Below are 24910 nucleotides of genomic sequence, written 5' to 3'. Positions count from 1 at the left end.
ACCACACTATTGTCTGTGTCCATGGGTTATGCATATATGCATACAAATTCTTTGGTTAATCTCATCCCAACCACCCACCCAACCCTACCATCCCTCTGAGATTCATCAGTCTGTTCCCTGCTTCTGTGTCACTTGATCTATTTTGATCATCAGTTTATTTTGCTCTTTAGAGATCATGTGATGTTTGTCTTTCTCTGACTGGCTTATTTTGCTTAGCATAATATTCTCCAGGTCCATCCATGCTGCCCCAAAGGGTAAGAGATCCTTCTTTCTTAGAGCTGCATAGTAATCCATGGTGTAAATGTCCCACAGCTTTTTAATCCACTCATCATCCACTGATGGGCACTTTGGCTGTTTCCAGATCTTAGCTATTGTAAATTGTGCTGCTATGAACATAGGGGTGCATATATTCTTTCCGATTGGTGCTTCAGGATTCTTAGGATATATTCCTAGAAGTGGGATCACTGGATCAAAAAGCAGTCCCATTTTTAATTTTTTGAGGAACCTCCATACTGTTTTCCATAGTTGGAGCCAGGATTTAAGCCCAGGATTCAGGTACCTGAGCCCACAGTCTTTTTTTACTTTTTTTAAATTTATTTTTCAATTATTAGTTTCAGGTGTACAGTACAAAGATTAGGCATTTATATACCTTCTGAAGTGATCCCCGATAAGTCTAGCACCCACCTGGCACTATACACAGTTATTACAATATTATTGACTATATTCCCTATGCTGTGCTTTACATCCCCATGACTGTTTATATAAATGGCAATTTGTACATCTTAATCCCTTTACCTTTTTCACTCAGCCCCCTAACCCCCCTCCTTGAACCCACAGTCTTAACCACTAATTTGAGAATAGTGAAGACCATAGAATCTTGGGAATGACAGACTGAGGTAGAGACCCAAAGAGTGTCAGGGTGGAAGGAGTTGGAGGTTGGGGATAGGACTGGAGGTGGAACATGCTGTATAGGCCCTAGGAGCCCCTCCCACCTCCCACCAGCCAGATGTTGATGCAGCATCCAGACCCTATCCAGTTGCTGCCCCATTTCTCTGAGATTCTGTGCCCTGCTGTAAGTTTGGTCCATCAGCCACTCCCATAGGACCCCTGCCCATGACCCAGGGTCAAATTCTAGGTCATCCTCCCTGGACAGGCTCAGGGCCTGGAGGCACCCATTTGCTCACAGAGGTTAGTCTGGGAGGGGGGGCTCCCCAGGGTCTAGAGAGAGTGTAGAAATTACCTGGGCAGTCCTTAAGGGGCAATAGGCTGGAAAGCCCTAGAGTTGCAGCCCAAGTTGGCACTAGTTTTGTGTGTTATTTGTATAGGGCTCACTTGGTGTCACTTGCTTCCAGGAGTCTGAATGCACAGAGGGCCCAGCCCCAGGTCCTCCAACACTAGTAGTCTGCTATCCTTGTAGCTGCTCCAAACAGATCCCTGGTTGCTGGTGGTTCTGGCCCAGCTCTTCAGAGTCTTGTTCATCTGTGAAGACTCCCATTCCACTCAGTCATGGCTCCCCTCCACCAGGGCTATGGGGCTCACCTGCCTGGGATCTGTCTGTTCAAGCTATCCCCCAGGCCTTTACCCATGTAGTCCCCTTCTTCCAGAGCCCCTGATCTCATCCTCTGGGACTCAATCCTTCCAGGAGGCCTTCTCTGACCACCCCAGTACACAGAGGCTTCTCCAAAATCCATGCTTCAAGTCTGGACCAAATGATTTAAGGCTGGACAGTACCTGGCTGCACACCACTAGAGAACACTGTTTTCGGTAGACTACAGTGTGAATGGTGATCACGGGAGCTGTGCTGTGTGGAGGCCCCACTCCAATCTGTCCCTCTTGGTCATTCTCTTTACCATGGTGTCCCAAAAGCCCCTCACCCAACTTCGGAATCCCCCAAGGACAGGACCCAAGCTTCCCTGCTTCTCTGCTCCTGGCACAGGTGGACACAGCCCAGCTTAGTTAGTGCCCTGGGTTTCCTGTGGGGCTGACCCTGCAGCTGCTTGACCCACCTGGGTGAACATCAACAGCCACTCCTGCAGTAAGGTTGTGTCCTGAGCCTGGGCAGGGGTCTCAGCTGCCCCCATGGAGGCTCCCCCGTTTCCATCCCCGTTCTGCTCCTGGCCCTGCAGGCCTGGCACCAGCCCCTCCTGCAGGTTCACTCACTCTAGGATCCCTAGGTTTCTTCCCAGCCTTTCTTGTAGGTGTTAGTTCTTTTAGGCATGAAGAATCCTAAATGGTAGAACCCCAGGCATAACAGCGGTTGGACCACAGACTTTGGCGAGGGAGCTGGGAGATGGCTCCTATTTTACTTAAGAAAAAGAGAGAGCTGTTTTGTTACTGGGAGGCAAGGACTCCTGGTTTCTCGATGGTGGGAGGGCTGGTGGGAAGATGGACCCGACTTACCCCTTAGAACCTAGCGCCCTAGGACAGGAGTCGGGACAGAAGCCCCTCTGAGTGCCTCCACTCTGCTACCCACACGGCCCTGGCTTCCAGGGGCCATGGAGACCGCAGCAACACGAAGCGGTGGGAGGAGGGGACCACCCCAGAGTCGACCCATCTCGTCTGAGTGGTTGAAATGATATGACTCAGGTGAAGTGGACGGGACTGCTGGCCAAGCATTTGGTCCAGGCAAGAATAGCAACTCAATCTCTGGCCCCTGAGGCCATGCGAACGGGGTGGGATCTAGAGGCGGGGACACCTGGGTTCCCTCCTCCTCTGCGCACTTGAAAACGCTCCGGAATCTCTATGTTGGGGGGGCGGGGGTGTATCAGGTTGGCAGGGAACTAGGAACCGGTCGTGAGGATGCCTTAACGCATCCCGTTTTGCTTAGCTTCGGCTGTTTACTTTACGTGGAAACGGTGGAGCTAATGGCGAGTTGAACATCCCCTCAAGCCACGCTGTCAGACCCCAGTTTAAGGGGGAGCCAGAGACCTAGAACTTCCGCGACCTCCGAACTCCGGAAGGGATGGCTCAGCTCGGAACGAGCCCCTGGCGTTGGAGAGACTCTTGCACCAGGGGCGTGCCCAGCCCTCACCAAGGAGAGGGCGTGGCGTGGGCGGGGACAGAGAAACCCAGGCAGCCCCTGCCACGCGGCGCCGGGGAGGGGGCGGGCCTGGAGGGATGCCCTGCCCCTCCCGCTCCTGCCCTGCGTGGCTTGGGCGCAATTAGAGGATCCTCGGGTCTGCTTGGCTGAACCACGCCAGCGGGAGCCCCGAGGCGTGCACGCTGGTGAACCACGAAGTCTCCCAAAGGGCTCGACCTCGGGTTTTCTATTCTGGGAAATGGGGACTGGTTATCCCGCCCCGACCAAGCGCGGGACAGTGGGTGGAAGGGTTTTGTTGACTCAGGGGTCTTCGAGTGACTCGGAGAAAAGATGGCCAGGGGGGCCTGGCCGCGGCAGGGCGCGGGTTCTATTTAACTGAGAAACAAGGATTGTACCCTTGCTGCGGTGATCACGGAAAAGAAAAGCCTCCTTCTCCAGCGGCCCCGCCTCCGGGGCTCCTGGGCGTCTTCCCAAAAACTGCTCAGCGTGCAGCCAATGTCCCCTCCCCCCGAAAGAATGTGGTCTCGTTTGCTTCCTTCATGAAAGCGGGAGTCAAGACTGCCTTCCCGAGCCTCGGGGCTGGCCGGGTCTCCACTGAGGCGACGGCGTAGCATTGCCTTTCTCCCCGCGCGCAGAAAGGGGTTGGTGGGCGCCGCCGGCGTCGCGCGGCACAGCGGGCTGAGTCCTCTGGCCAGGTATTGGCTCCACCTTCCGGCTCCCAACTCCTGCAGGCTAGGGAGCTCCCACCTAGCGTTTCGGGTGCCTACGTGCGTCGCATGGCGACGGGGGGCGAGCCGCGGACCTCTCTAAGGCTCTCCGGGAACTAGTCTCTACTGAGGCCTCAAGGATCAGAGCCGAGAAGGCGAGTCCTCCAGAGCCTTCGAGTTGGGAACTAGAGCAGCCAGGATAAGGAGCTGCGCCTGCCCACAGCTGCGTCACGCGAGGGGCGGGGCCGCCGCGGGTGGAGGCTAGAGCCGGAAGCGGAAGAGACCCTGGGGCGGGAAGTGGGGCCTAGTCGCAGCCGGAGCCTGAGAGACGGTGAGTGTGGTCCCAGGCCCACGGGCGGGGTGGGCGCGCCGGTTGCGGGCCCCTGGGTTTCCGGGTTGGTGTCGGCCTGCTTCCTTTGGTTCTTCTCCTCGGCCCACCGCAGGCCGCATCCCCGACCTCTCACCCCTGACCCGCCGCTTCTTCCCCGGAGGACGGTCACCGTAGACCTCGACCTCTCGATCCCTCGGTGTCGGAGTCAGAGCCTGAGCGGCCTCTGAGGCCCCTGAAGAAATTCAGTTTCGGCCCTGCAACTGTCCGCAGAATGGGGCCGGTTGCTACCTAGGCTAGCCTGGTGGGGCCTTCAGATCCCTCCCCGGCGTGAGGCTTGGTCTGCAGTCTCCTCGTCCCCTCGCGGCCCGGAGTTTGATTCCGACGAAGGCTGGCGTTCCTCCCGCCCCCGCCCCGGTCTTTCCCTGGCCGCCATTGGCGGCGGTTACGGGGGACAGAGCTTTGAGATCTCTGGGACCCGGGGCGTCAGGAAGGGCCGCGAGCGAGGGCCACAGGCTCCCGCGTGTTTTGTTGTTTTGATGGAGCCGCTCCAGCCCGGGGGAAGGGCTAGATCAAGCTGACAGTACAAGTGCCTGGGCTGCTCCAGGTCTGGGAGTTTCTGTGCTCTAGTTCCCGGTGCGGGTACACTGGTGGAGCTGGGGTGGGAACTGCCTGAGCCAGGCCCCCGTCTCGAGGTGGAATTGGCGGCCTTCCAGCTTCCCTCCTCCATGCCCTTGAAGAGGAGGAGCATTTTACCCGGTGGTGGCGGCGGCTTGCAAGGTGGCAGGTTTGAAATTGCAGTGGTGGAGAAGCGTCAGCCAAAAATAACCATGGGGTGCTTGGGTGGCTGGGATCCGGGAGAGCAGCCGCTAACCTGGCTGGCTGCTCTTGTCAGCCTAGTTCACTGGCCAGTAACAGCAAATGAGAAGCCGACTAGGTCTGTGCTCAGAAAAGCTGGCATCCTCCGCCTGGTTCCTTCATTGTGTAGAGCAGAGCCTTCTGGAGCATAATTGTGGCCCTTAGCTTCTTTAAACAACCCATTTGCTGGGGTCTCAGAGAGTGATAATTGAAATGGGCCCTAGAGCCCTGCTGGGAATATAATGAGGGGCACCAGGTAGACCCAGTTCTTCACCTCCTTAGAATGTGTTGAAGGAGAGGTTATTTCCTCAGTGATTTCCTTGTGTGTGGCTCTTTATAGCTTGTCATCTGCTTTGCCAAGTTGGCTGAGAGGTGTTATCTCCATTTTCCAGGTATAGTAAATGGTAACCAAGGCCTAGAGTGGCTTGGTCACGAGGCTAACACTGGGATTTAGTTTAGGATTTTCAACCCAAAACTCTCTCCCCCCACGATCCCTTGGAAGAGATTTATAAAATGCCCTTAAGGCATTTAACACAGATGCAGAGGTGTTACCTGGAATCTTTGTAATGTTAATGAAGAGCTGCCTTCTGTACCTCTTGTGGGCACAGACTTAGGTTAGGCCATTTGACCTAAAGACATGTGCTAGGCATGTTAGTAAAGGAATGATATAAAGTAATCCTCACAGAACCCTGTAAGAGATTACTATACCCTAGCTGAAAGAGGAAGCTGAAGGTCAGTAGTTTAATAACTTGCCTAAAGGCACACAACTAGAAGTGGCAGTGCCAGAATTCAGATTGACATCTATATCTATCTGACTCAAGCTGTGCTCTTGGCCTTTAATGTGAACATGTGTTGACTTAAGAATCATCTGTGTCCCAGGAGGGAGTTTTTGGCCTGGTGTGGACTAGACCATGGTGCTTTGTCTGCCCAGTGAAGATGGGCAGGGCATCTATCCTGGCCACTGGAGCATCTTCTGGGCCACTTAGGGAGAAGTGAGATACTTGACTTCATTTCATAGCTTGGGCACTTGACCCAGTGTAATTGCAGGAAAACAGTGAAACATTAGTCAGCTGATCATCAAAACAGAACAACAGTCTTAAGTGCTTGAGGAGCTGTGGGTGATTTTACGCAGTATTTATCTCCAAGGATTGCTGGGACCCAGACTTCCAGGTAGACAGGGGAAGACACCTGCTCATGGAATGATTGAGGGCAGAGACTTTTTTAGGATCACAGAGAAGCTCCCAGGGGTTTTGTCAGATGTGCCTTGCTGCCCTGCTCATTCCATTTTGCTCTTGTAACAGACTTACCATGAAATGGGGCAGTCTCAGTAGGTTTGTCCAAAATGTCAGGCAAACCCAAGACTGATCACCATTGGAGATTGGCTATGGCCAAGCAAAGGGTTGGGAGCAAGGGTGGCCAAGATCTCTGGCCCAGCCTTCCCATGGAGGCAAGCAATGTCAGGGTTTTCAGTGTGGGTGGAACAGGGAGCTGGCTTCACATAGCCATCTTTCTCAGCTGGTGGCTGATCCAGCCTGGCAATTTCCTATAGTGGATATAAGTCCTTGCTGAACAGGGATAGTAAGGTGGGCCCTTTTGGCTGCCTCCCTGAGTACATCAGCCTGAGATGGGCACAAGAGAAAGGTACCGAAGCAGAGGATCTAGAAGAGGGGACAGTACTGTTGGCTAGAGGTAAGGCACTGCCCAGCATGGCACTGAAGGTGGTGTGAGGGTGCTAAATGGGTGTCGGGCAACACACTTGAATGCTCTGACCCTGGCATCTTTAATGGTGCTGACCCCAAGTATGGACCAGCAAGGGCTGGCCAGACTCTTACGCGGGCTAGGGAATGTTTGTGGGACCACATGCACCTTTTTCTCCAAGAGCTTGTCTTCTTGTTTCTGCCTGTAGCTTCTCACACAACTTGTGGTCCTTACTTCCTTGAGGGGGTCCAATTCAGGGCCTCCACAGGCAACTGGGCTTTTCAACTTGAGCACTTTACCCCTAGGCTTCTATGTGTTGGCGCCCTGCCAATAGCCATCTGACTCTGGCCTCTGGCTTCACAGAGGTGTTTCACAGGACCCCACAGATAGGCAGGAGGGAATAAGCACAGGAGGCTCCCCTTTCTCCTAGTCTCCTGTGATGGTGCTCACCAGTCCCTCCATGTTCTGTCTCAGCACCTGCCCTGGCTTGCCCGGTTCCCCAAGTGCTCAGGCCACAAGGCCAGTGATGCTGTGCTGGGGAGGCAGCTTTTTATTTGTTCATTGGCAGAGAAGGGTGTTACCTACTGTCTGCTCTTTGACCACTGTGACCTCAGAGTTCTTTTTCACTTCATAAATCCCTGGGAGGGGCTGCCCCAAACAGAACAATGGGCCTCTTCTTCAGGATTGCCTAGGCTGCTCAAGCAATCCAGTGGCTGGAGGTGGCTGGCTGAATGTTTGTTTAGCAGGGCTGTCTATTTCTTGTGACCTAGATGCATCACTGTAAGCGATACCGCTCCCCTGAGCCAGACCCATACCTGAGCTACCGATGGAAGAGAAGGAGGTCTTACAGTCGGGAGTACGAGGGGAGACTGCGATACCCATCTCGAAGGGAGCCTCCACCCCGAAGATCTCGGTCCAGAAGGTGAGAGGGAACTGGGTCAAAAGGAAGGGCTCCTTCCCTCATCTGGGCTAGAGACAGTCTGGAGGCTTGTGGCAGCCCCAGGCTCCTTCAAGTGACTGCTGCCTCTGCTTGGCTGCACCTATATCACTGTCCCGTCGTCTTTGGGTTCCTCCCCTGATCTAACCTGCATTTCCTGGCCTTAGTGTTGTCTTCCATCCTTGCTACCCCTTCTTTCTCTGTCCTTGAGTCTTCCTTTTTCTGGCACATTCTCCATTTTCTAGGCAGCATCTTCCCTGCCAACGTCTGAGCCTTCCTCAGTGGGAATTAGAAACATAACCTTAGTTCTTTCCAGAGGTTGTCCCTATTCCTATCTCAACCCTAGACCAAAATTTCAGCCTCAGCAGGCCACAGGGAGCTCCGAGGCATTGGAACCCTTGATCACCTCCCAGTGCTTTGCCTCCTGTGGCCCTGGAGGGATTCTGTCAGTAGCTGAGGTTCTGGAGGTTGGACTTGAAACACACATACTCCCCCTCCTCCTCTCTCCCCAGTCTGGGTGCCTCTTCTCCAACAGGCTACCCTTGTGTGTCCTTTGTAGAGGCCTCACTACTCTTGCTTTGTAGCAGGAGCCTGGCTGGTGGGAGGAAGGGCCCTGTCTGACCAGTGTCCCCATCTGCCTCTTGGCAGTCATGACCGCCTGCCCTACCAGAGGCGATACCGGGAGCGTCGTGACAGTGACACATACCGGTGTGAAGAGCGGAGTCCATCTTTTGGAGAGGACTGCTATGGATCTTCACGTTCCCATCATCGTCGACGGTCACGGGACAGGGAGCCGTACCGGACCCGCAAACATGCCCACCATTGCCACAAACGCCGCACCAGGTCTTGTAGCAGTGCCTCCTCGGTGAGTGGTGTCCAGAGTGTGCTTGCTGGGCCTTTAGGGCCTCATCTGTTTGTAGCCTTTTCTTAGGTTGGCTGGTCTGGGTGAGTACCACTAGCCCTACACACGTGCATTTGGGGTGTGTGTGTGTGTGTGTGTGTGTGGTCTGGTTTAGGTATACTGAGCTGAGCAAAGGGCCTGGCTTCTCTATCTTCTGGCCCATTGGCATTGCCAGCTGTAGGGGCTCTGGTTCTGGCGCTGGCTGGCCCCTGGCCTGTGTCTTCACACTGCCCCAGGCACAGGCTGCATGGGTGCAGAGTGGCCAGGTACACCTCTTAGGGATCCTAACAGGGTTGCTGGTGTGTGATCTGGAGCTGTGTCGCCTGGTACTTCCCACCGAGAGATTTCCTCCACACATAGCTGAGTGCCCGACTGGTGTGGATTGCACCCACTTCTGCAGTCTCACTTCCATGCCCCTCCCCAAAGGCCCAAAAGCTGGAGTGCCCACGGGTAGGGGAGGGTCTTCTTATCAGTCAGCTCAGACTGGGAGCATCCCTTCTGACCTCCAGCCAGGCCTTCTTCAGCCTAGCCTCTTCGCATGAGGGGCAGCCAAGACAACGGACCAACTGGCTGTGTGATGGGACATGTAAAGAAACGACAGAAAGGCCAACAGCCCCAGGCCTTGTCCAGTTGCGGGCCACATGCCAAGAACAGCCTGTGTTTCTAGTGCAAAGTTGTATAGATCTCTGCTGAGACCAGGAGCCCACACTGCACTCACCTCTGGGAAGGAAAGCCTGTTGTGTGTCTCTGAGGTTATGTCCTGTCTTCTCCTCCCTATCCCTCTTCCCTCCCTCACCCTCTCGCCAGCCATGAGGCCCCTGAGGAGTAGTGGAGGAACTAATGGAGGGGCCAGGCATCTTCTCTGCTGAGCTCTCTGGTGACTTCTTTGAGTGGCCATGGGTTGCAGGTTGACTATGGGCTCCCATCATGGCCTGGTGGCCTCTCTGCACACTGCCACAGGAGGGCAGTACAGGGCTGTGGCTCTGCTTCTCTTTTGGTGTCTTCTATTGTCATGAGGCTCAGGATGTGCCTGGCCTCTGAGTAGCATGGGTGTCAGGGCCAGGGCAGGAGCTGGCTTGGGGCCTTTGTGGGCCGTCGTGGTAGGAGGCCTGAAGGTTGAATAACCCAGAGAATCGCTGGCTCCTACCCTGCTTGAGGTTGGTGGCAGAAAGGCTGCTGCTGGAAAGCCATTTCTGGTGGTGATGTCCAAGTCTGGCCATGGATGCCGTCTGGGGGCTTATATCAGCTGGGCTCTGAGTGGCAGCTGTTGAGTATGTACAGGGCTACATGGGCAAGACAGGCAGGCAAAGACAGCCTGGGCATTCTGCAGCTGAAGCCAGAGTGGCCTCTGACCATTCTGGATGATTGGATCCAGGCTGGGACAGCCACATTCTTGCGCCATTTTCACTTCGTCTTTGCCTTGGCCGAAGCATACTGGGAGGGCTCGGGAGGGGAACACTCAGTGGAGAAGGATGTCAGGGCTGTGGCTCTCGGCATGGCCCGGCCCCTTGGCGGCAGAGGCTGGTCGTCTTTCTGAGCGTCCAAGTTGTCTTTACATACCTGTAGCTGTTTTTACTTTTCTGTTTTTGAAGTCAGTTTGTGTCTTGACGTGTCCCTTGCAATATCCCTATCGTTATATATGCTGTGTGCCTTATGAAATGCTGGGATCTGGAAAATCCAACCAACCAACCCACCGGCTCCTCACCGTCTCCACCTCTGCCTTTGACTGACACCTCAATCTGTCAATCGGAACCGCCTACCATGCGATTGGTCGGATGGCGTTTCGGGGGGCGGTGCATGCAGAGAAGCCAACAGAGCAGTAAGCGCAGCAGCCGAAGTGTGGAAGATGACAAGGAGGGCCACCTGGTGTGCCGGATCGGCGATTGGCTCCAAGAGCGATGTACAGCCACCTTTCGTAAAACTTTACCTCTCTACTTTCTACCCCCTTGTTAGACCAGACCTCTCCTGCCCGGAGGGGCCTCTAATGCGCATGGTGCCTTAGTGGGGCCACCAGTAATTGCCTGAATGACACAAACGCTAGCAACTTCTGTTTTTAAGAGTGTAGCAGTGAGAGAGAAACCTTTTTTGTTTTTGAGAATTTGAATGCTGTGAACTTGCAGGAGCTGCTGACCCTCTGCCTTCCAGACCCTAATGCCTCACTTCTTTTCTCTCCTAGATGAGATTGTGGGGAACCTGGGCGAAGGTACCTTTGGCAAGGTGGTAGAGTGCTTGGACCATGCCAGGTAAGCTTTAGCTACAAAGTCCTTATCCTAGCTGTCTCAGTTGAGCCACTTGTTGCCTATACCTGACTCTTCCACTCTTAGAGATGAAGAAAGATGCCCAGGGGTTGCCCATGTCCCCCAGCTGTTGTGGGGGGGCTGGGTACCACTGTACTGCAGTGCTCCATGTTCAGAGGGGTGCTTGGAGAGGATAGTTAGACCCAGCAGTCCAGCTGGCCATGGAGCCCCAAGATAAAATAGTTACAGTGATTGAAAGGAAACCTCCCTGGGCTCCCAGTTCTCATTTAAATACCCCTTGGATCCAAGAGGTTAGGGTTGGGACTAGTGAGCATAGGAACATATAGACTATACTGTAACCAGAGAGAGAATTGGCAGGTCTGAGAGCTGTGACACTTGGGAACTGCTAAGCTTTCTGGGCTGTACCACTCTGAGTAGCTCGAGGGAAAGTTAGCCTCTGGAGTCACTAGGGCAGGCTCAGGGGGCCTTTAGGGGATTCAAAGGGAATCAGCCAGTGGGGTTGTGAAGAGGCAGAATTCAGCTTGGCAAAAGGACCTTATCCTCAGAGCCTTTTAACCCCTGATGACTGCCTGTGGAAGTGATGAGCTCCCTGTGTTGAGGGTTGGGATGCCATCGAGGGATCCTGTTCTAGGAGGAGGCTGGTGGCCATTCCTATGAGGTCCTTTTCTGTCCTGAAAATCTGAGAAAATAGGATAGGGAGGGAAAAGCAGGGTATTCTCTAGAAGATATCCCTGCCCTGGGGCCTGTAAGCCTTTTCATAAGCACTATGGCCAGCCTCACAGAGGCCTCAGAGGCCACACCCTTGCAGGACAGCTGCTCACTCATTCTCCTCCCAGCACCTGAACTTTAGTTGTTCCTTCCTGCATCAGTAGGTCATCCTGGGAGTGTCCTATGAGTGTAGGGGTGGGGCTGGGGGAGAAGTGCAGAACAGGAATTGTTAAAATCCTCACTGGACACTGAACAAGGGTTCCTATCACTCAGTGGTCTCTGATAAATGCTGTGACTGGTAAGCAGGCAGGTGGGGCTGGAGGGAGTGTGGTAAAGGGAGTGACCCTTGGCCTCCAGGTGAGAGGCCTCTGCTCCTGGCACCTGTAATCTCTTGCCAGGCCTTCACTCCATCCTGGAACCCCCACCCCAAGGGGATCCATTTGCTCAGACTTGCAGATGTGCTCAGGAAGATCAGGAGACAGCCTGGCAGGGATCAGGGCTGACTAGCCTACAGGTTGGGTTGAGTGAGCTCTGGGGCTGGTGTTGGTCAGTGGGATAGGCCTCTATTCCTCTGCCCACTCTTTCTGGGAGCTGGCAGGTAACTGAGACCATAAAAGCCTTAGGTGCCAAAGGAGCTTGCTGTTAGGAGGGTAGAGATCTGGTATTGCATGGGACAGACTAGGCATCAAGTAGCTGCTCTCCTCAGGGTAGGCTCTGTTCCTGGGGTCCTGGGTGGTGTCTGCCAAGAGTTGCCGGGTTGGGGTGGAAGGTGGGGGAAGGGCTGGGCAGCTTCTCATGAGAACCTCTGCTTCCTTCCCCGGTGCCAGAGGGAAGTCTCAAGTTGCCCTGAAGATCATCCGCAACGTGGGCAAGTACCGGGAGGCTGCCCGACTAGAAATCAATGTTCTCAAAAAAATCAAGGAAAAGGACAAAGAGAACAAGTTGTGAGTGTCGGCAAGAAACAAGGAAAGCTTTCATTGTAGACAGCATCCTCTCTAGTCCTAACTGCCTGGACCTCCTGGGGCTGAGCAGTAGTATCCTCTCACTTGGTTGGCACCATGCCTTCTCTGTACACTCAGAACTAGGGGAGTTGGGTGAGTGAGTCTTGCTGGAAGGAGCCTTTGGATTTCAGTCCAGGTTTTACCGTGACCAGTTCTGAGTTCTGAGGCAGGCCTCCCAGCCCTGCATTTGTGGATTGGGGGGGCCTTACTGGGTGTAATGGGCATTAGACAGATATAAACTAGAAGCAGGGGCTGGCATAGACACCCAAAGGAGTGCTGCCTTTGGCACACAGATACTGAGCCCTACAGACTCAGAAATCTCCACTGAAGGAATTAAAAAAGGCACTGCTAGTCCTGTGGAGTATCCTGGCATCATTCTATCTTGGAGATGCAGAGATTATGCCTGTATCTTAAGTAGGTGAGGCAGTAGACCTCAGACCAAGATGCCCCCCCATCCCATCCCCTTCACAGCAGTAAGTTTAGTCCTTGCTCAGAGCTGATCTGGGTGATGGCTGGTGGGGAGATGTACTCTTGCTGTTAACCGATTCTCTTTCTTCATGTGTATCTGCATTGTAGTGTGTGACCCAGTGGCCTAGGAGGGAGTGGGGACTGGCTTCATCTGAGGGAGGGCCCCTCGGCACAGAGCCTGAGCCCCATCCATCCATCCTTCTTCCCTAGCTTGTGTGTCTTGATGTCTGACTGGTTTAACTTCCATGGTCACATGTGCATCGCCTTTGAGCTCCTGGGCAAGAACACCTTTGAGTTCCTGAAGGAGAATAACTTCCAGCCTTACCCCCTACCACATGTCCGGCACATGGCCTACCAGCTCTGCCACGCCCTTAGATGTAAGTGTCCACCCTCAAATGGAGCATGGGGCAGCCACAGACCTGGCGGGAAAGTCACCTGGTGGTCTTGCTCTTCCCCATTCACTCCAACACATTGCTAACCATTTTGCTGAGCCTGATACATACCAGGGCCCCTTTGACTGAAAGGCCTTTAGGTATGAATCTGTGCAGATGAAGATGCTGCAGTCTCCTCCATGGGCCTTCTGAGCCAGCCTCTGCCCACAGCACTCAGGAATAATAAAAGAAGAGCTGCTCTAGAATTTTCCTAGCTACCAATCCCATTCCCTCCTTCCTGCAAAGGATGAAAAGGTCCAAATGACCTGGGAGATCCACCCACAGCTCCTGCCCACATGGACACCCTCTGCCTAACTACCACTTCCCATCTGCCTTGCCAGCCTTTTTAGAGCATATTTGGTAACCGCACTTAGCACCACAGGATTTGTGGTGGTTGGAGCAGGACAGCAAGTCTTCTTGGAGAGGAAGTAGATAGACCTAGAACAGGGACTGTGTAGAGATGGAGGGACGGTGAAGAGCACTCCAAAGCAAGGCAAGTAGCTCAGTGATGGCCTCGAGTCTGGCATATGTTGACACTGGTGAAAGAGGGCCTGTGTTCGGGAGAGGTGGGCCACACTGCTGTGAGGGTCTCGAGTGCCAGATGGGAGCCTGGAGCCTGAAAGTGCCACCATTGGTGGGAAAGGGATTGGAGGAAAAAGGAAGATTCCTTGCTTAGGGCTAGGAATGAGAAGAGGCAAAGCTGGTTTCATGGGTGGTCCTGTGCTTGGTTTAATGCTCTGCCACCAGCTTGACATTTAATTTTTGAATAAGGGGACCTGCGTTTTCTTATAGCTCCCATAAATGATGTAGCTGGTGCTGGGGAGAGAACTGCCCCAAGGCTGATGCTGCAGCTTTGGTGAGAGATCAGGCTGAGTAGGCCTGGCCCCCTGCAGGGAGAGGTGGAAGGAGGTGTTTTATTTATTTTTTAAATATGTCTTTATTGATTTCAGAGTGAGGAAGGGGGAGGGAGAGAGAGATAGAAACATCAATGAAGAGAGTCACTGATCGGCTGCCCCCTGCACGCCCCTTGCTGGGGATCGAGCCTGCAACCCAGGCATGTGCCCTGACAGAGAATCGAACCGCGATCTCCTGGATCCTAGGTCGATGCTCAATCGCTGAACCACGCCCGGCCAGGCGGAAGGAGGTGTTTTAAACTGAAATTATCTCCCTCTGTCTTCTCAAGCATTCAGGCCCTCCAAGGCCCCCAAGTACAGAGAATCTTTCAGAAGGGAACCCAGTGCAGAGGCAGAGCTGCCTCTGCTCCCTCAGCCCAGTGCTGAGGTTATGGTGTGAGCGTCTCTGGCAGACTGGCTTTGGAGGATGGCTCTGGCCTAGAGCTGGGCAGGAGCCAGAGAAGAAGCCTAGGTTCTCAGAGTCTGCTTCTCTCCTCTCCTCCTGCCTTTCCAGTTCTACATGAGAACCAACTGACCCACACAGACTTGAAGCCAGAGAATATCCTATTTGTGAATTCTGAGTTTGAAACCCTCTACAATGAGCACAAGGTATTGGTGGGGAGAGGGTGAGGCCCCACTCTAGAGCTAGGTTACCCATTGGGACAGAGTCCTGACCTGGCTCTCCTTCCTTGCCTCTCAGAGCTGTGAGGAGAAGTCAGTGAAGAACACCAGCATCCGAGTGGCTGACTTCGGCAGTGCTACCTTTGACCATGAGCATCACACGACCATTGTGGCCACTCGTCACTACCGCCCACCTGAGGTGATCCTTGGTGAGTGGTTGTGTAGCCCCCAACCCAGATAAAGTGGGCTATTGCTGGGAGGGAATGAACAGAGCAGTGGTGTGCCTGCCTGCCACCCAGGACCACTGTAATGAGTCACTATGATTGTCAAATTGGCCTTGTTGAGAAAGGGACCTATACTGGGATTTGGGCAAGAGTCCTGTCAACCAGTATGGCAGCTGCCCTGTGATCTCTAGGCTGGGAGCACAGAATCTCATAGCCTCTCTCCATTTTGGCTTTCAGAGCTGGGCTGGGCACAGCCCTGTGATGTCTGGAGCATTGGCTGCATTCTCTTTGAGTACTACCGGGGCTTCACACTCTTCCAGGTAAGGCCGCTCTGACACTGCCCTGCTACCCTGGGTGCTAATACTCTGGCAGGGTACAGGGGCCTGGTGTGGGAAGACCTTCCAAGGCCCATAGTCGGCATATTGTGAGATTTACTCTTGAGTGTTGTAGATGCTTGGGAAGGAAGAGGTCAAGATAGCTGGATCACTTAGGGGAGTCTTCAGCTCAGCCATCAAGGATGGAGGGTTGGGGCTAGAGGAGTGAGCATTCAAGGCATGAGGCACAGCATAAGTGAGGGTATGGAGATGGGCTGGGGCAGATTGTGTTCTAGGGAGAGAGTGAGAAACATGGGCTTATCCATGGCAAAGGGTAGCAGGCTACCGCAAGGTCAGAGAGACTGGGAAGGCACTTACCTATCTTTTTTGTCCCTTATCCTCCCTGAGGGGCTTAGGCTGGTACTGACCCCTGCTTACTGTATCCCTGACCTCTTATAGACCCATGAAAACCGAGAGCATTTGGTGATGATGGAGAAAATCCTAGGTCCCATCCCATCACACATGATCCACCGAACCAGGTAAGGAGTCCTGACCCATAGGCCTTTCCCATTTTGGCTGAGAGTTAACAAGCTACTGCATTCTTTGCAGAATATGCCAAGAGGCTCCTCTAGGTTCATAGTAGCCTTCCCTGTATGCCCCCCAAAGTGTCCTGACAAACCTGCTGCCCAGAGCTTCCTGCCCTGCTGGGTCAGCCCAGGATTCCCTGCCTGGCTTTGCTGCCATTCCCCAGGCTCCTACTGCCTTCCCCACCCTCTACCCACAACTGATCACCTCCCTTCATTTTTAGGAAGCAGAAATATTTCTACAAAGGGGGCCTAGTTTGGGATGAGAACAGCTCTGATGGCCGGTATGTGAAGGAGAACTGCAAACCTCTGAAGGTCAGTTTCTGGCTTCCCCCAACTCAACTCATGCCAAGGAGACCCCAGGCACTGGGCACACATACAGCAGAGACAGGCCAGGCAGCTAAAGGCTGCTCCCTTGCTCCAGCTCTATGGGAGGCTGCACCTGAGGCTGCTGGGTGCTGACAGTGGGGCATCTTTCAAACTGCTCCAGAGAGGCCCTTAGCCCTACCCTTTCCCAGTAGGGTGGCTATGAATGTAATTGGGGAACACGAGAAGAGCCTGCTACTTCCTGCCCCCCTCTTTTCTCAATTTTGGGAAAAACTAGGCAGGACTGAGGTGAGGGGGAGGGAAGATGTAGACATGGCCAGAAAGCCTCTGTCAACTGCATTTGGTGCACGGACAGTGAATTTCGCAGGTGATTTCTACCCATCTCTCAGGACTTTGCATGTAGGGGCAGAGGCACCAAACCAGCAAGACACCCAGTAGCCTGACAAATTCAGAGCAAAATGCTCTAACAGGCATGAAAAGAAAGGAGTCGCTTATTGTCCAAGAGGGCAGACATAGTCCTCCAGGAGGCATCGCTGCCTCCTCCACCCATGCAGCAAGGCTTCCCTCGCCCCTGCCATCACACTGAGGCACCTTGTGTCCCTGAGCAGAGTTACATGCTCCAAGACTCCTTGGAGCACGTGCAGCTGTTTGACCTGATGAGGAGGATGTTAGAGTTTGACCCTGCCCAGCGCATCACATTGGCGGAGGCCCTGCTGCACCCCTTCTTTGCTGGCCTGACCCCTGAGGAGCGGTCCTTCCACACCAGCCGCAACCCCAGCAGATGACAGGCACAGGCCACTGCACGAGGAGATGGAGAGTGGAACTGGGCTGCCTGGCCCTCTTTCTCCAGCCTCTAACCACCAGGCCCCAGGGCCAGAGCCACCCAATGAACAGTGCAATGTGAAGGAAAGGCAGGTGCCTGCAGGGGCGGAGACATGATGCCCAGCTGCCAGAAAGCACAGATTTGACCCAGGCTATTTATATGTTGTAAAGTTATAATAAAGTGTTTCTTACTGTTTGTAACCCCTGGTACCAGTGTGTCCGTCTCCAGGCTCCTTGCCTTCTCCCTTCCCTATCTTATTAATAAAGTCTTTCTTAGCAGTTCAGCTTGTGGACAGCTAAGTGTGAACTGGGCCAGGCATAGAAGGGCTAGCCAGTGAAAAGACCGGAAGCTGGGGTGTTCCTTTGGGCCCAAAAGGGCAATTTAAGCCCTGAGATGGCAGGCGTGCTGAATAGCCCTAGAAGGCACCTGGGCCCTGTCCTGCAACTGTTCCCCTGCTGGCCCTTATACCTCTCAGCCCCAAGGGATATAAGGGGGAAGACCCACTGCCGTTCAACAGGCAACACCTAGTTTTACCCATCCTAGCCCTTTCCCTGGCTGGAACTTTAGACTCTGTGTCCAACAACTATGGCTTACTGAAGGCTGTCAAGCGTGGGACAAAGTGGGCTCCTAGGGCTGGGGTGGCAGTACCTCACCAGCCTACAGAGTAGAATTTACCAGAGCACAGGGCTCCCATCATTCAGCTTTATTTTAGTGCTGGCTTTTGGTTCCCCAACAGCTGCATGAATGATAGTCTTGACCACCTCATTGGGGCCCCTTGGGGACTGGGCACTGGATGCCTCTGAAAAGAGCCACAGACAGAGGAATGATGCTTATCTTTAGTACCACTGGGGAAGGCCCAGCTCAGGGCAGGATAGAGCTCCAGTGCCACCAGGAGAGAAAAAAGACTTGGGCACAAATTCCCAGTGGCTCCTCAAGAACACACCCCCCCCTTGCCCCCCCGGGTAAGCAGTCTTTGGGGCCAGGGTTCTTCTAATTTGTTTTCCACTACCCAATCAAGGACCAACCACATTAACAGGCAGCCAGAACCTGTTTAATGATTGCTTACTAAAATGCCTGTAATTCAACACTCCTCCTCAGATTATGGCCTTGTGACTAAAAGGCCCCATCTTGGGAGCTGTTTGGTCCTGAGAGTGAGCAGAGGCTCAGGGAGGATACATAGCACAGGGTTGACAGTGTCTGGCTTCCTCCCACTGCTGGAGACAATTTAACATTTCAGGAAGGATGGGAGGAAAAGAGGGACCAGTTCTCTCTGCCCCACCTTATCTGTTCCTGGCTAGGCTCCTATAAGGAAAGTGATAAGCAGCCTGAAATCAGGGCCTACCTACCCTGTATCTGCAATCCTTGGTGAGGCTTTCCACTCACCCCTTTAATAAGACTGGGTAGGCACAGAGCAGAAGGAAGCCTGAAGCCCTGAAAAAGGCTTTAAAGCACAAGCCTTTGCAAGGGCAGCTGCCAAGTACTCCAGGGTGTGGCTCCTGTTCTACCAGCCCCCAGGGCCTAGGCCTGCAAAGGTCCAGGGGCTTTGTGCCTTAGGACCTGACCAGCAGTGTGTTCCTATGGCTGAGTCCCACCAGTCAGGTCATCCAGAACTAGCCTCATTTTGGCATCTGTGAGACAGGGCAGTGGCCCCAATTGTACTTATAAAGTATATAACCAAAAAGGGTTCAAACAAGGGAAGGACATGTGCCCTGCTCTGGGATAATAGCTACAGAGGACCATTTCAGGGGAAGAACAGAGGGGACACAACAATAGGGTACATATGTGTGGGGAAAGTGTTGGCCTAGGACAGAAGCACCATGGAACCTCTACTGGCTCCCTCTACTGGCTCAGCACCAGGCACCCCCAGGGGCCTTCCCAATACTGAACATTCAAGCTGCACCCTGAGGCGCCTGGCCTCAGACTAAGCAAATGCTCAGCCCCCAGCTAGAGAGAGTATATGGGGTTATGGGGCACTGTTGGCAAGATGGGCGTCATGGTTCTACAGTAACAACCTTATACTACTTGTGCTGAAGACAACAGAAATACAGTGTAAAATCCCAGTACAGTAAAACCATCCTGATGCCACTACCTTCCCTGCCTCTCAGAGTGATGTAGAGAGGAGGAAGGACATTTTTTCCTTGGGAAAAAATCCCAGCATAAAACCCTGGATCAGCTAAGGAGAAAGGGTCAAATCAACTTGTGGGGCTCAGGGGAGGTCCACAGCCCTCAAAATGAATGGGGAGTGCAAGTCTGCCCTCTAGTGGACAGCTGCAGTGCAGCCAGTCGTACACGATCAGAGGAGGGGAGACAAAGCCAACTCAAATAGAGTGAGTACAGGACCTACCCAACCCCCGCAAGGTGCTCGTGCAGGCCCAGTGACTGTAAACCTAAAACAGTTTGTGAGCCGCCTACGGTCTGTAAACAAAGCCCCACCTGGCCATGTAGGGGACTGAGTGTAGAAATGCCTGGAGCCATTGCACATGCAGCCTGCCACCTTGCCTCACACACCCAATGGGAAAGCCTTTCCTGGTGAAGGGCAGGTGACAGGTCAGCTTTAAATACAAGTTCTCAAAAGAAAAAATATATATGATCTGTTCTCTCACAGAAGAAACAAACCCAAAAGGGAAAAAATTTAACAAAAAGGTCCATGAAGCTTCACATCCTTAAGGCGTTCGTTGTCAAGTCCAGTGTCAGAAGCAGCAGGGGACTACAGGGTGCAGCCTTGCCAGAGCCCCTTTAAGCAGAGTGTAGTGGGATGACAAACTTGCAGCCAAAGGGTGAGTGGTAGTTGATCCCCACCTCCTGGAATACCTGCTGGGGAATGCCAATGTCGCACAAATAGACGCGGCCTGCATGCTCTCCCAGTGGCAGAGGCAGGCCCAGAGCCAGTGACCACTTGGCATCGATGCCCTGTTCGACTTCATGCACGGGAGGATCTATGCTTAGTACTGGTGCCCGGTTCTGGTTGGCCCAAGCCACAGCTGCCTTGTACCAGGGCTGATCCCGCAGGAAGGCATTCTCAGGACAATCTAGACAGTTGATCACCAGGTCCACAGGGCTAGTGGGCAGATCTGTAGGTGGAAAAAGTATCATCTGAAAATCCCTCTAAGCAGAGAGCCCAGGCTGGGAGTAGAGCCCAGGTGGCTCAAGTGTCTTGTTCAGACACCACTCTGATGCCTCTCCATAGGCCAGCCTTCTAAGGCTTGGTGGGTCTGGGTGCTAGAGACCAACGGAATGTCAGCCAGATGTTACCACTGTCCTGGAACTCACAGGCTGAAGCACTGTCCTGCTGGATGTGCACAATCTTACTAACTCCCTGGGAATATGAGCCTAGCAAGGCAAGGTCTACTGCCAAGTCAGCACTCACAGGAAGGCCCTGACTGCCATTTGCTGACTGGCCCTAGAACTGTGAGCGAGCAAGAGCATGCTCACTTACTCTGCTCTGGGCCAGCCTACTCACCCAGCTGGAGCTGCCTGCCCTAGCTGGCCTCTCTCACTATTCTATGGAAATGGGTCCTCCTTGCAGCCCAACCTTAAGAATGGGGAGGGAACCTATCACTTTTCCCAGGCATTTAAGGCTTCTCTGCTCTAGGCCTCAGGGACAGTGTTAAGAACAGATATTCCAGTGGCATGTAACTCTTAAAAAGGCGAAGAGATTAAACAGAATTGCAGAAATCAGACCAAACTCAAGGGTTGGCATCCTCAGGCTTGCACAGTCAGATAGGAATTGCCTGGAACGGGCATCACATAGATTTCAAGAGAGGGCACCTATACCAGGCCCCCTTCCTAGCTCTCAACCTAAAGTAATGGTATATCTCAATTAGAGACCCATGGCTTCCTTACTTAGGACAGGGCACCATTGGTCTGTGTGCCCATAGTTACCTGGCCTGAGAGTTAGGAAACTGGCTCAGGCTCTCGCCCCAGCTCGCAACCTGACCCCTGGCAAAGCCCTTTCTCTGGGCCATATTTGTTCTCTCCACTTCTCCCATTCTCACCCCTTCCAATCAGACTTTACCCCCACTCCTCCACTTGAAACTGCTCTTCCACACTGCTAAATTCAGTGGTCAATTCTCATTCTTCACTTGAACTTAACCTAAAATATCTTGCTGATATTCACATAGTTCATCATACCCTCCTCTGCTGCTCACTTGCCTTCCAGGTACCAGACTCTCCTAGTTTTCCTTCTCCTTCACCTTCACCGACCACACGTTCCCTGTCTCCTTTGCTGGTCTGACTCCCTGACTTGTAAACAAAGGCAGCCTAACAACTTCTCTATCTACTCTCTCTTCCTAGGAGATACCTTATACAGGCTCATAACAGCTTTAAATACCACATACACTTGTAACTCCAGAGTGGATCCTTTCACTAACTCATATATACATCAATCAACATTTCCACCTGTGGATCCGGCATCTCTGAGGTTCTACTCTTCCCTCACAAACCTCATCCCTTAAGTCTTCCCATCTCAGTGATGGCACCTCCATCCTTCCAGTTACTCAGGCCAAAGACCTTGGAATCACTCTTCACCCTTCTCTTTCTCTCATCCCCTTCATCCAATCTGTACACTATCTTCAAAATTGATTCAGAAACTAACCACCTTTCACCACATCCACTGTCTTAGCCACCATCACCTCTCTCCAATTTATCACAACGGCCTCTTAACACCTCTCTTTGTAAGCCAGCCAGAATGACCATTTGGAACCTGAGATGTAGCTGGAGTACAGCTTTCTTCTACTTACTCCTCCAGTGACTTTCTACTTCACCCTAGTAAAAGTTCAAACTCCTACAGTGATCCCCAGGCCCTTTATGACCTGACGTGGAAATGTCTCCGTCTGTTAACTCCTCACCCAGTCCTCCAACACTCTCTTCTCTCTTCCCTGCTTTATTTGTCTGCATAACACTACCATCTGACATAACAGAAGTGTTAATTATTCATCTCTTCATCTATCCTAACCAGAATGTTAAGCTCATGAAAGCATGGATTTAGGGGAGGGTGGGAAATCTATTGCCTTATCCCCAGTGTCAGGAACAGTGCCTGCTCCATAAATACTTGTGAAATGAATAAATGGATCCCCAGCTCTCCATTTGAGTATGGGACAAGGAGGGTGAAGGGATGGGAAGTAGGCAAGTCAACACCAAAGTATTTCCCATTTCTACTATGACTCCTTACAGGCAAAGCATGCCTTATACTCATGGTGCTTTTCCACCTGTCGCCACTGGGCAGCACAATCAGATCATCAAACTACTGAGGAGGGAGGTGACCTCAGCCCAGCCCCGTGCAAGTGCTCACCTTTGAGACTAGACACTTGTTGGCCTTGGGTCTTACTGAAGAGAGATAGCTCGTTGGTGATGGACTCTAGCATCTTGACAAAGTTGGGCAGGAAGAGGATGACCTGGACATCATGGTTGGCTAGGTGCCTTCCACAGCTGATACCCTGAGCCCCCTTCACATGGGGCCCACAGAGCAAAGCCACTGTAGGCCTCTGGTGTACATTTTTGGGATTCAACCTGGAATAGAGGTAAAGAAGCATCTCAGTTGCAGACCTGACAATCCCTTGCACCCTAAACCAAGCGAGTGCCTCCACACCTGTTGCTCTTAAGAGTTCCTGATGGTCCCAGGTTGCAGAGGTCTATAGGGTGTCCCCCACACCCCACTGTAATGTCATCTGCTGGATCTTCTCACTAGGTAGTTCACCCAGATCTTGTTCTACAGAACACTGTTTTCTGACCAAGAACATTTACTGTTCTCACAATGTGAACCTATTAGGTCCAAACTCTGCTTGACCTCTGCAGCCTTCTTTGTTTTCCTCCCCAACAACATGCCTGCCCCACTGCAGTAAGTCTGGTCTCATCCTTCTCTCCTGCACTTGTAAAGCTCTTTCTTGCTTCTGCTCAGTTTCCCCTGCCCAGAAAGCCCACCTTTTCTTTGAAATCCAGCTCAAGGTTTACCTTTTCTAGGATTACTCTGGCTCAGCTTCTAAGAAACTCACAGCAAGTACCAAACAGGATAGTTCTAAATCGTCCTCAGTTGGTTACCAGTCCAAGTTCTCTTTACTGAGCTGCCAGTAAGCTTTAATAAGGGCAATGCTGTAGAGACTAACAGGACCTACTTCATAGGATGCTGTGTGGATCAGCACTGAGAATAGGGCCCAATGGATGTTGGCACTATTATAGTACTGATCATAGAGGCAGCAGGCTAGGGGCTTCCTGGCGGCCTAGGCTGGCAGCTGACTTGGACATCCACTTCCTGATGAAGTAATTTTTAGTTTCCTGCCATTCAAGACTGAGACCTCTCTGGTCTCAGAAAAGCCACAAGTAAGGTTGGAGAATTAGCCCTGGAGCTGTGCCCAACTCACAGGCAGTACAGTTTGCCCCCAGGGCAGGAAGGTCGGGGAAATGCACAGGACCAGGCTTAGGTCTCTGCTTGTGTTGCAGCAGTGACAGTCACTTACTGGTCTCCCAAAGGGAGAAAGATGACAGCTGCTGTCACTCCAAAGAGGAAATTCCTGCCCTCCAAATAAATCTGGGGGAATACCATTCATGTCTTCCACTATATTTGCATCTTAAGGAAATATGGTGAGTGCTCCCTTCAGACAGACACTTCAGAGTTCTGGCATATGACTCACCCACATCTGTTTCCTAAATGGAATCTCCCTCTCACAGAGGCATCCCCCATCGGAGGACTCAAAGCAGACCATGGCACCCACACACAACAGCAGGGGGCAGGGCACAGCCACTAGAAACACCTATCTACATTGGGCACCTGGTTCCCCCACATATGGGCAGGGTCACATAGGCAAGTCTTTTGGCCCTAGCTCTGAGCCTTAGTTGGCTCAAAACACCGGACTACTCCTTACCTTTGAGGTGAAGTTACGAGTATCAAACCCACTGCTGCTGTGAAAATACAGTGAAAAAGTGCATGATCTTTGACATACATGAAAATGATTACTAATGTGGTAATCTTCCTCAAAGGAAAGATTCTTGGGTTCTGAAGAACTATCCAGCAACTGCTGCAAAGGATAGGAGAAGGCCCTTCTAAGAGTTCAGACAGGTACAAGGACAGCCAGCGCCAAGAAGCTGCCTTGAAAGGAACATAACTTTGTGGGGACATTCAGATCCTGCCCCAAAACTACTGTCTCTGGGAAGCCACTTTAATGGCCTCGAAGACTCCTGGGAAGAACTTATTCCAGGAGCTGCCCCAATGGCCACTTTGTGAGGAGATGCGGCAGTCACCAGAACCAAGGGCCTGGTGCTTCCTCAGAGGGCAGCTTGCACTATTCCCTCCTTTGGGGGTAGAGAGTGTGTCTCCATTGCCTCTTCCCTGGCACAGGAGAGGCCAGGTTGAGAAGCCAGCCTAAATCAAGGGCAAGGAGGAATAAACACACCCACAACTCTATAGGGCAAGGGGAATGGAAGAGTAAGAAGGGGAAACCTCACATCCAGCTGGGCTCACTTTAGACACCTCTCTTGCACAAGGCTGCCATTATCCCCTTTACTGACAAATCCAGCAGACATTTCTCAACTCTATTTCTGCTTGATCTCTCAGCGGTACCACTGCTGACCATTCCTTTATTCTTCAAACACTCTGTCTTGGGTTCTGAAGCACTATCTTCTTGGTTTTCTTACCTCTCTGGCTTTCTTGGCCATTTTGGAAGGCTCCTCATCTCCTAACTATGCCTTTAATGCTGATGTTTTCCAGAATTCCACTCTAGGCCCTTCCTTCCTTGATACCCTCTTTCCTTACAGGACATCATCTATCCTATACCACTTATGAGCTGATGACTTCCAG

At 52.6% G+C, this 24910-nt stretch overlaps 2 protein-coding genes across 3 annotated transcripts in view; one reads left to right on the top strand and one right to left on the bottom strand.

Moving 5' to 3' along the window:
* Positions 1–4025: 4025 nt before the first annotated feature.
* On the top strand, positions 4026–17765 carry CLK3 (CDC like kinase 3). 2 transcript variants are annotated; one of them, XM_087824338.1, is made up of 13 exons: positions 4026–4078; positions 7402–7553; positions 8217–8433; positions 10273–10369; positions 10646–10712; positions 12263–12379; positions 13115–13281; positions 14743–14837; positions 14929–15058; positions 15311–15393; positions 15847–15926; positions 16196–16286; positions 16907–17765. In XM_087824338.1, exons 2-13 carry the CDS (start codon positions 7402–7404, stop codon positions 17081–17083), a joined length of 1473 nt encoding a protein of 490 aa, XP_087680464.1. In that variant the 5' UTR covers positions 4026–4078; the 3' UTR covers positions 17084–17765. The 2 variants fall into 2 exon arrangements, with proteins under 2 accessions (XP_087680464.1, XP_087680468.1); XM_087824342.1 differs by lacking the exon at positions 4026–4078 and adding an exon at positions 4880–6622.
* A 21-nt stretch (positions 17766–17786) lies between these two features.
* Positions 17787–24910, bottom strand: part of EDC3 (enhancer of mRNA decapping 3) — a 36907-nt gene continuing 29783 nt past the window's right edge. Inside the window, exons 5-6 of the mRNA XM_016210524.2 lie at positions 22412–22629; positions 17787–20192 (exon numbers count right to left, since the gene is read on the bottom strand). Of these exons, the coding sequence (XP_016066010.1) occupies positions 19858–20192; positions 22412–22629 (553 nt within the window). The 3' untranslated portion in view covers positions 17787–19857. The remainder of the gene's footprint in view (positions 20193–22411; positions 22630–24910) is intronic.

This window comes from Miniopterus natalensis, chromosome 1 (genome assembly GCF_054644295.1).
Source record: "Miniopterus natalensis isolate mMinNat1 chromosome 1, mMinNat1.hap1, whole genome shotgun sequence".
NCBI lineage: Eukaryota > Metazoa > Chordata > Mammalia > Chiroptera > Miniopteridae > Miniopterus > Miniopterus natalensis.
The sequence above is the reverse complement of the archived record's forward strand: the minus strand, read 5'-3'. Positions and strand labels throughout refer to the sequence as shown.